At 47.3% G+C, this 11251-nt stretch overlaps 2 protein-coding genes across 2 annotated transcripts; both read left to right on the forward strand.

Annotated features, from left to right (window-relative positions):
* Nucleotides 1-6141: 6141 nt before the first annotated feature.
* On the forward strand, nt 6142-10645 carry FAM84A (family with sequence similarity 84 member A). Its single transcript, XM_008059881.2, has 2 exons — nt 6142-6385; nt 7391-10645. Exon 2 carries the CDS (start codon nt 7427-7429, stop codon nt 8303-8305), a length of 879 nt encoding a protein of 292 aa, XP_008058072.1. The 5' UTR covers nt 6142-6385; nt 7391-7426; the 3' UTR covers nt 8306-10645.
* Nucleotides 8637-10647, forward strand: LOC110595792 (the record flags this gene model as incomplete). Its single annotated transcript, XM_021713289.1, is given in 5 exon segments — nt 8637-8759; nt 8761-9039; nt 9041-9122; nt 9125-9156; nt 9158-10647. Coding segments are annotated over 5 exon segments (591 nt in total), but the record flags the coding sequence as incomplete, so codon positions are not given.
* Between the last annotated feature and the right edge of the window lie 604 nt (nt 10648-11251).

Here is an 11251-nt window from a genome sequence, read left to right on the forward strand (position 1 = left end):
AATTTGCCATCTGAAACCAGAAGAGTTTCCCTGTTCACTCAGGTTTCTCCTTTAACTACAGCCTATTAGCACAGTGGACTGAAGTAGAGGAGTTCAAACAAGAGAAAGACAGACAAAGCTTCAGCTCGACCATACATTTACAATATGACTTTTCTTTTTTGTTTTGAGTTGGAGTCTCACTCTGTCACCCAGACTGGAGTGCAGTGGGCACTCCCGGCCACTGCAGCCTTGACCTGCTGGGTTCTGGTGATCGTCCACCTCAGCCTTCCAAGTGGCTGGAACTTCAGGTGCGCGCTACCACACCCAGCTAATTTTTTGATTTATTGCAGAGATGAGGTCTCGCCAAGTTGCCCAGGCGGGTCTCAAACCCTCAGGCTCAGGCAATCCACTCACCTCAGCCTCCCAAAGCATGGGATTACAGGCTGAGCCACCAAGCCCAGCTACAATATGACTTTTCAACAAGCCACTTGACTTCACACACTTTTGAATGCAAACTGATATCTATTTTCCAGCTTATTATGAGTAAGTCTAAAAGAAAGTGAAGTCTTGCTTCTGTTGAGATGGACCAGAAGATGTCTAGAGAATGAAATTCCAAGTATTTATTAAGTGTCTTCTTCTCAAGGGCTTTCCCTGTACTTAAGAGAAAAATGAAAAATTTCTTACATTTGAGAAGTGTCTGACTAGTAATTACCACTGCATCCAACATGCCTGAAAAGACTGTTCAAAATGCAAATTCCTAGAACCAAACCTGAGACTAAATTTCAATAACTCAGGGATTCAGCCTGGGATTTTGCATTTTTACTAGTTTCCCTGATGGTGCTAGAGGTCCATTTGGAAACCTAATACTATATATCACATAGCAAATCTTCTTGCACATCATCTAATTTAATACATGTGCTAGGCATCGAAGCACTCAAATCAGTAAAAGCTGAAACCAAAACAAACACTGGAAGCTTACTACAAAACAGAGACCATTATTCATATGTATTGAATCAGGCAAGGTGTATCTATTAAGTGTACCCTGCACCAAATACCATGTTTGGCAAAGGGGATAGAGATTTGAACTAGATCAGGGGTTTTTCCTCAAATACTCTTTAGTCTATTAAAGAAGAAAGAGGAAAAAATCAACCTATGATGACAGGTCAGTTTGATAAGTGTTTTGAAACATCTCTCGTACACATAGTAGCCAGTATACATACACGTGGTGCTAGGGAAGCATACAGGATGGTCTCAATTACAATAGGCTGAGGGGATAGATATATTGAAGGGTTTGACACCTGAAGGGGTTACAAATTTTGAGTGGAAGCTAAATGAGAAAGGCAGGGAGCGACATTTCAGACAGAAGGAAGAACAAGCAGTATATGTCAGTAATAGAGACCCAGGCCCACCCAGGAAAGCTCAATCATCACTAACGTGGCAGTGGGCCCACATACACTCTCCTATAATGAGACAAGGACATAGAAGAAAGATTATTACTGGGTAGAGACATCTTTGCATAATCTACATACAAAAAAATGCTAAACCCATGAGTGCCCAAGGTTTGCCCGGAGAACATTCATGAGACTTGATAAGTTACTAAAGATACTTTAGTAAGAGCCATCCAGGTATGGGAAAGAACTCAGACAATGTGAAAAGATGGATGCCAACCCTGGAAGAAGGCACTGAAGAATAAATGGACACGCAGGCAGGATAAGGGAAGCAGGGTGGCAAGGATTTTCCACAGTCTTAGCTGCAAGAGGCTTACCCTGCTACTTTCAGAGTCTAGAAAAACTAGAAAGCAGGTAAGACATTTAGAGAGCTGAATAGGTTAGTCACATGGAAGACATGGTAATGTAGAGAACAAATAATAGAGAGGTATGGGACAGTACCTAGAGAAAACAAGTGCATCCATTGGTGATTTCTTTAAATTCCAGGTATGTGAACATGTTGAAATGCTGCAGGGATTCCAGGCAAGTCAACCTTGAAAATGAGAACAGAACTAAGAGAGAAGGAAATGGGAATGGGGGTTTTTGTTATTCTGAGATATATCTAAAATGAAGTAGAGCATATCAATTGATACAGCCTAACTACTATAACAGCAACAACAAAATCACCCAATAAGATTTATTTCTCTGCAGTCCGATGCACTTTGCAGGGAGAGGAAATCATCAGCACTACATAGATGTTCAGGAACATTGGCCTCCTTTCATCTAGTGGCTCTTCCATTTATTAGATCCTAGGAGTTCTACCATGAATCCTTTACATACTTCCAAAGGGAAAAAGAAAGTTCTAGAAGATCAAGCTAACATTTTCAGTTACTGGAGTCATGCCAGGTAGTGGTTTATCCTACTTCTACCAACATTCTATTAGAGAGAACTCAGTCACATGTGCCCAGTTAACTTCAGTCATGCTGGAATTTGTCATTTAGCTGTGTGCCTGGAAGAAAAGGAAATGGGGTTGGTGAAGCCATAGCACTGTATCTGCTCCGGATAGGTACAGAGTATTATTTAGCTCAGATCAGGGTGAGCATGCCTAAGGCAGTCAAGGACAGAAGATGGGATAGTTCATTTCATAAAAGAATCAATGCTAAAGTAGGCCACATAATTAAAAGCAGAAAAGCATTTTTTCGCAAACAATGATATAAAGTAGTATTGAGATTCATGTCTTTTCTGCAAATCTAAATCCAAGACCAGCTTTAAAAATTGACAGTTTGAGCCAGGGACCTGGTCAGTAATATTTGGGGGAAAGCTCTTCATAGGTGCTAAAGAAAAAAAACAAGAGAAAAAGAGGAAGATAAACCAGATGGCACTAGTCAAAAGGTCACATACATATTGATTGACTCCAATCATTCTTCTCAAAACCTTTTTCCACACATATTCCTCAGAGGAAATGATCATTTAAAATGATTCAAAATCCTTTGGGGATTCCCCTCATCCCCAATGTGATCAGCCCCAGGGTTCACACGGAAATCTATAGAGAGCTTTAGATAGATAGGGCTCTCATCGCCTTAACACAGAAACAGCTCCAGGGACAGCCATGAACACTCACTCCATCTATGGCTGACTTTTCTCTAGGGCAAAGGAGAGACAGAACTGACAAGATGGGTATAAGACCCTCTCTCCTCATCCACCAAAAATAATAGTAAGGTAGCATTGATGGAAAACTCACTGTGTACCAGGTTGTGCTTGTGTGTGTGAACTCACAACTTAATGAAGTGGAAAGTATTATTATTTGTATTTTAAAGATGAGGAAATTGACACCAGGAAAGATTAAGTAACTGACCCACAGGTACCCAGCATATAAATGTTGAAGTAGGGATTAAACCAGTTGGCTTCCAGAGGTTGTGCTTTTGGTGACTGTATTCTGCTTTTGACAATATTGTCTTGTAAAATCAGGCAGGATGGGGTGAATAGTAATAGTTAAATAAAACAATTTGCAAACAATATTTTATGATGAAAATAAAAGATTTTCTACTATTGGCAACCCTCAAGTCGATTAGTCTCTTCCTTACTTTATTATCTTTGTAATTGCCAAAAAGCTACAAAGTATAGATGTATTTTCCTTAGTTTACTTTAGCTACCTTTTTTTCCCCTCAAGCCTCAGAGTCAATGAGTACCCTGCCTTACATTTCCCAGGGTGTTTATTCTTCCTTATAATTACTAAAGCAGTTAGTCTTTTAGCCTGGCAGGAGAGAGGGAATGAAGGTGAGATGCAAAAAGTTTTATATTGATATTTTAAACTTCAGGCACTGTATCTCCAAGCGACGGTATTTTATGTTAGTTATCTTTTAAAGGATTGGAATACTAAACAAAGAGGAGCAGCCTGCTTATTCTGTAACCTGAAGTAGTATAGAATAGAATGGGTAGGTCAGAGCACAGCACATAAGTTGCAAATGTTTGTGCACAAGATTTAATCTTGGGGATGGAGAAAGGCTTAAAAAAAGTTATTCGAGCTCTTCTCAAACATTAATAATGAACTCTTCAGATATCCTCCTCTCAGACATCCATGGAGTCCAGTTTTTAACAAGAACAATAATTCACTTCGTGATCTCTGAAGCCACTTGTTTAGTTCTCTTGACTTCAGGGCCAAAATGAATTGTTTATTACTTATGGCAAGCATAAAAAAGGACATTACAACTGTGATCGGTTCCAAGGATGGCAACTTGTTTTTTAATAACTTAAACATGGACAATGGCCAAATTTCTGAAAAGATATAGGTACATCAAATGTATACAGATGGTCATTTTAAGATTTTTGTTTTCTAGCAATACTTTAACATCTCACTTGATAAATCATTGCATTTTGAAGGCAGTGAGGGTACACAGAGACCTTCAGAAAGCAAACATGAACAGGAGGCTTGGCAGTTTGAAAATATTTAACAGTCTATCAAACAAAAGAAGGGTCAGTCACCATGCAATCTTGGGCCAGTCATCTAACTTCTCTGAAACACCCGTTTTCTCATCTTATCAAACAAGATTTTATACATTCTGCAAACAGTACAGCCTGGTTTAAAACTGGTCCTGGAAGCCGGGCTCGGTGGCTCAGCCTGTAATTCCGCGCCTTGGGAGGCTGAGGTGAGTGGATTGCCTGAGCCTGTGGGTTCAAGACCCACCTGGGCAACTTGGTGAGACCTCATCTCTACAATAAATAAAAAAATTAACCGGGTGTGGTAGCGCGCGCCCGTAGTTCCAGCTACTTGGAAGGCTGAGGCGGAAGGATCACCAGAGCCCAGCAGGTTGAGGCTACGATGGCTGGGAGCAGCCACTGCACTCCAGTCTGGGCGACAGAGTGAGACTCCAACTCAAAAAAAAAAAAAAAAGACTGGTCCTGGAATCCCCTAGTCCTCGGATATACTGCTAGCATTGTTTTGGATCCTCGTTTCTTTGCTATAATTTGGATATTAGTGACTACCCTGCATAGGCATGAAAATTAAATTGCTTATATCTCTTAGCACAGTGTCTGACCACCTGTAAGTAGTCAATACACTGACTATTTTCATTTTTTTATATAACTAACAGAGCCCATTGATGCCCAGCATTGGGATAGAAGACAAGAATATAAAGTTGTGTAGAGCCTAAACCTATTCTCTAGGAGTTCACTCTGTAAGGAGGAGGTGGGGGCACAAACGGGAAGCATCAAATTCTCCCTTAAGAGAGAAAAGAGGCTTCATTTAAAAAGCTGCTGGAGCCCCATCTTAAAGATAATAGCGTTGGGACCAGAACCAGATGTCTAAGAACTCTTTGAGGCTTAACGTTAGGGGCTTTTGAAACTATTTGTCTAGAATTCCGTACGAGAGTTATCTTTCAGCATCCAAAATCCAGAGCACATTCATTAACTTTCTATACAGAAATACAGTCATTAATTCCTGCTGGACACCATTTTCTCACAAAACAAAACCAAAAAACCCTTAGCAATAACAATTCTGGGGGCTGGTAAACACTTTTATGTCCTACTATCTGCATTTGTGATGCACCCTTCTCATGGAGAGAAAACAGGAGAGCAAAATCATAGGCACAGCCAGGTAAGGGGCCGACCCAGGTTCAGACTTTTGGGTCGCACTTGACACTATGCTCCTTTTAAACTAGGCGCCAGCTCAGGGTCAGCAGGAGAGGAGCCGAACGTTACAGGAGCAAATTCAAAGGCGTCTCTGCCCGGCAAGAAGAGGGTCTTGGGGCCAAGGACCAGCGCAGGAGCTGTCCGAAACCAAGGCTCCAGGGGTCCCAGCAGGACGCCAGGCGCACTCCTCGGATAATGTTTCTCCTTCCCCCGGCCGCCCGCAGTGCCCGGACAACGTTGGGGTTTCTCCTCCACCCCCAGATTCAGCTTCACTGTTGGAGTCTGTCCTCCCGGAACACGGAACGCGGGCGTCCTGTGTTCTCAGTCACAATCAGCTCGAAGGAGCTCGGGGGCGCGAACGCCAGCGTGCAGCAGCGAGGCGCAGAAGCGCCGCGCCCCTCGCGCGCTCCCCGCCGGTGCCCACACCTCCGCTCCCGGGGGCGGTGCGCTTTCGGGTGTGCGGAGGACGGGGCGGGGCGAGGCGGGAGCACTGGAGACCCGCCCTGCTCCCCTCCCCCTCCGGCAGAGATTGACAGGGTCCGGGCTCCCTCCCCAACCAATGAGCGCGCCCTGGGGCGGGCCCTGGAACCCGGCTGCTCGAGCTACTTAGAGTCGTCGGCGCGGCTGTAAGAAAGCAGAGCCCAGCCGGGACTGTCCAGGTGCAGCAGGCGCCGGGCCATCGCGGACCCCGAGGCGCACCGGCGCCGCACCGCACAGTTCGGTGCAGGGCAGAGCGGAGCCGCAGCCCCACGCGCCGCCCGGGACCCACTCGCCGCCGTCGCTTCCGCATCACCCATGGGGACCAGGAGACTTTAAAGGAGTTTGGGGTTTCGGGAGCAGGGAAATCACGGGTACGGAGCAGCGGCTTTCTCTATCTTGGAAACGGTTTTCTTCATCGGATTGTTTGGATCCTGTGCTTGGTAGGCGGGAGAGGGGTCGTTCGGCTGAAAGTGGACCTCTCCACACACACCCACCCACCCACACCCACGCCTACACTCGTACACTGCACTGGCTTCCCTCATCCTCCCCCTGCCTCTTTGTTAGGTTATTTTAGACTGAGCAGCCTCGCCCTGGCGCAGTCCGATTGGCTTTGCTGGGGAGAAGTAAGGGGCAGAGTGCACCTGCCTGTGTGGGCAGGTGTGCCCGGGTGCTGGGCGTACGTGCATCGGCGAGCGTGCAAGCGTGGGACTGGAATTGTGTACGAGGGTGGGGGGTCTAAGTGTGTCGTCGCGAAGGTTTGTCATTGTGGGTGTATGTGACATTATACACCAGTGTACCAGCCTGCCAGCGTCTGGACTCTTGAGCGTGCAAAATGTTGCTGGTGTCAAGTGAATGCCTACGAATGTGTCCCATTGTCATTGTGGAGCCTCTGTCAGAGGAGGCGGGCGACATAGTGCAAAACTGAGAGGTGGGCAAGAGAGGGTGGGGACAGAAATGTGAGCGCAGCCTGCTCCGAGCTCTCAGGCCTTGGGCTTCCTTCTCGCTTCCAGCCCAGCCCTCTGTCCTTCCTCTCCTGGGGGTCTCTGTCTCACATGCTGCCACAACCGGCGCGCTCCTCCTCACTGGGACCCTGCACGCTCTCCAGCCAGTCTGCCTTTTCTCTTGTGGGAGTTGGAACGGGTTCCCGGACAGGGTTAGAGGCTGCGTGGCGGCGTCCGCTCTCGTCTGCCGAACTGGCGGCTTCTTCGCCGCGGCTCCTGCCCCGGGGAGGCACGGGGGACTCGGCTGGCGCAGGTGACCCCGGTGCGGGCGCGTGGGCGAGCGGGCAGGTTCCAGGGGGCACTGCACGTCTTGGGGAGGGACGCCGGGAGCGGCACCCCCACTCTGACGGTGCCTCTGCCTCTGTGCTTCCGCAGATCCCCGCTCCTGGCCCTCGCCTCGCCGCGTCATTGATGGGCAACCAACTGGACCGCATCACCCACCTCAACTACAGCGAGTTGCCCACAGGGGACCCGTCGGGAATCGAGAAGGACGAGCTGCGAGTCGGGGTCGCCTACTTCTTCTCGGATGAGGAGGAGGACCTGGACGAACGCGGGCAGCCCGACAAGTTTGGCGTGAAGGCCCCCCCGGGCTGCACCCCCTGCCCAGAGAGTCCCAGCCGCCACCGCCACCACCTGCTGCACCAGCTGGTCCTCAACGAGACTCAGTTTTCCGCCTTTCGGGGCCAGGAATGCATCTTTTCCAAAGTGAGCGGCGGCCCTCAGGGCGCCGACCTGAGCGTGTACGCGGTCACCGCGCTGCCTGCGCTCTGCGAGCCAGGCGACCTGCTGGAGCTGCTGTGGCTGCAGCCCGCGCCGGAGCCGCCGGCGCCCGCCCCGCACTGGGCCGTCTACGTGGGCGGCGGGCAGATCATCCACCTGCACCAAGGCGAGATCCGCCAGGACAGCCTGTACGAGGCGGGCGCGGCCAACGTGGGCCGGGTGGTGAATAGCTGGTACCGCTACCGCCCGCTGGTGGCCGAGCTGGTGGTGCAGAACGCCTGCGGCCACCTGGGCCTCAAGAGCGAGGAGATCTGCTGGACGAACTCGGAGAGCTTCGCCGCCTGGTGCCGCTTTGGCAAGCGGGAGTTCAAGGCGGGAGGGGAGGTGCCGGCCGGCACGCAGCCCCCGCAGCAGCAGTACTATCTCAAGGTGCACCTGGGGGAGAACAAAGTTCACACTGCCAGGTTTCACAGCCTGGAAGACCTCATCCGTGAGAAGCGCCGCATCGACGCCAGCGGCCGCCTGCGAGTGCTCCAGGAGCTCGCCGACCTCGTGGACGACAAGGAGTAGCCGCGGAGGGGCTGCTCGCCCCGCCTGTCTCCCCGCACCCCGCTCCCTTCCCGTCCCCGCACCCGGGCTTCGCGGCCGGCGATTCTCGACCCCCGCCCCCTAGCGCGTCCGCCGCGGGTGGCCGGTGCCCAGGCTGCGCCCCGCACCTCTCTCCGGCAAGTGTCAGGAAAGTCTCAGGAATGGACCCCGGGGCTGAAAGGGCGCAGCTGCGCGCGCCTGGCTGAGCACCCCAAGGGCGGTGACGGTGTCGGGGCACCCTGCGTGTGCTTTTCCCTTGAGCTGTAAGGAGGGGGCGAGAGGAATGGGCTGAGGGTAGCAAGGACACGGCCTCCCCCGCGAGTCAGTGGTCAGTGACTATGACAAGGCAGGGAAACTACTCTTTTCTAAGAAGGGACCATCAGCGCCTCAAACGTGCACACACAGACCGGTCAGAGGCGAGAATTGGTCTTTTCAGGGGCACAGTTCAGCTCCCGTATGGATGTGTCCCCAGATCGCGGGATTTCCAAGAAATTGAGCCCCCTTGTGCACTTGTGAATAATTCCACAAGAGAGCATTTCGGGACTCCGGGTTATCCCGAGGCTGCCCAGGACATTTCCAGCTCTCCAACCCTGGTTCTTTTGACATTGTGTTCCAGGCTCTGGGCTAAGCTAGAGAGTGTTTGCTTCCCATTCTTTCCACCGAGGGAAGCGAACGCCACCCCCACCCGCATTTGCCTGTGAGACTCCCTCGTTGGTAGAAGGGAAGCCTTCCCGGTCCCGGGAGGAAAATGGCGCAGCTAATTTGGTGAGGACAGCCGGCCCCGCCCCCGGAAAGGAGATAGTTCACCTGGTGTCTGGGAACTTGAACTTGTTGAAGAAGGGTGCTTATTGTTCTGAACATTTGATTGCTCCCTCCTCGGGCTGCATTTCAAAAACAGTCATATTTTAAAGGGATTGAAGGAGAGGGAAGGGGAGGACATGGCAACATTCCAGAAACCAGCATTATTACAACACCATAGCCAGTATATTTAGTTTGGCTTTTCCTAACATAGAAATCTTAGAAGGTGGGGAAGTGGAAATAAAGTTTTAAAAATGAGAGAGCAGTTTTCCAACTATGTCAACAAAGCCTATCGTGTTGATGTTTTATTGACCATTTTATCAACATGCTAATAAAATTTCAAATTGAAATTTTTATTTTCATGGCTTTAATCCATGATAGCTTAAATACTGGGGGCCATTAAGAGTGGATGTAGCTAAGAGCTTAGCTAACATTGACTTTTCACACTATTTTTCTCAACTCTTATGAGAATTCTGTTTTTGGATATCGTAGTTCATTTTTTGGCATACAACAGCAGCCCTAGTAATAGTGGAGTTGTTAATGTGTATATTGTACTGAAGTTCTGTCAGTTAAAGGGTTTACTGTTTTGGTGGAAATTGCAGGTTCCATGATGTTTCTTTTCTCCATGTTTTATATCATTGCCATTTCACATTTGCATTTCTATTTTTCTTCCTCTCCTCCTGATCTTCTTAGAAATGAATCTAGAATTGGTGGCTTTTCCCCCCTCCTCTTTAGCCAGTCCCACAGTTCAGTTCTTCCTGAAAACAGTGAAGAACTTGAAGGATCAGGACAAACGTGTGTTATGCAGGAAAAATAAGGCTGGTTGAAACCCCTTCCTTGGGCAAAGATTACAAACTTCTCTCCTCATCCGCAATCCCAGCCTGAATGATTGTTATTTGATTCCGTGTGTTAGACACCTATATCATCTATGTCTCTTTCAAGGGGATTTGTCAAATAATGCTGTTTAGCTAATTGTTGCTAGCAATTGCATATTGATAGCTGTGATTTAGTTGGACAGCAAATATTATGGCCAAAGCCAGTTTCTTGGCATTTCAAAAACAATGCAATAAAAACTACTTGAGGTTAGCTGAGACTGGAAATGCCTTTTTCATGGTTAATGACTCATTTCTATTTTGGATGTTTTGGCTTTTTATTGTTTATTTTTTAATTTGTATTTGTTGGTTTTCATCCTGGATTCATTTCCTGATCTTGAGTCAAAAAGTCAGATCAATGAAATATGAACTAAAGTATTTTTCTTAAGCCTATTGAGTGATTTATTTTTTAAAAAAATGTTTAATGCATATGCTTTTCTTTCAGCACAAACAGCAAAACTTTTGTAATAATTAACTTACCTTTGCATGTATGGAGAACTGAAAGTCATTTATTTCCCTAACTTGTTCCTCTTTCGAATAACAGATGGCAGATCATAAACTGAAATTCTTTATTGTATCTACACACTCCACATTCTTTACTGTGTCCTACTACTGTATCTTGGCTCCCTGCTGTATTAAACATCATCTTAAGTACTTGTTCCTACAGGACTCCTTCTTGACATTTTGTCTTCCTCCTCGAAGTCACTCAAGGGGTGGGACTTCTTCAAAAGGAAGGAATCAGTCTCTATCACACCCAATAGCAAGATTCATTTCCTCTGATGGCACATAGTCTGATTTCTGTCTTACTAAGAGGGTCACTCTAATAGAGGAATAGCTTATCAGTTTTATACTTGCTGAGACTAAACTGGCAATAAAAATAATACGACAGGTAAAGTAGCATTCATTACTATATTGGTCTATTAAGATTGGGTTGATGATAATACATCTGCAAATTCGCAATAATAAAACACTGCTTACAAAAGGAACTTGAAAGGTTTGTAGGACTACTCATATTCCAGTTGAAATAATCATTTATTATCTCTTGGTCAATGTTAATAATAGCCAGTGGCAGAATGAGTATAATAATAGTTCATCATGGAGAGGATATTATCAAGATATTATCTAAGGGCTTTATCCTGAAAAGGTGTTTGTGTTTAGAGTTTTATTAACGATGTGGGTGAAACCAAGGCAGTGGAAATTCTCCTTGTAGGTAGTACGGGCACGCTTGCTTTTTATTATGAGCAAATGTAATCTTTCT

Source organism: Carlito syrichta, unplaced genomic scaffold, assembly GCF_000164805.1.
Source record: "Carlito syrichta isolate Samal-C Ts95f unplaced genomic scaffold, Tarsius_syrichta-2.0.1 Scaffold304415, whole genome shotgun sequence".
NCBI lineage: Eukaryota > Metazoa > Chordata > Mammalia > Primates > Tarsiidae > Carlito > Carlito syrichta.

Bases quoted from the DNA above. Each gene is read 5' to 3' on its own strand.
- FAM84A (XM_008059881.2), top strand. From the start codon at position 7,427: ATGGGCAACCAACTGGACCGCATCACCCACCTCAACTACAGCGAGTTG.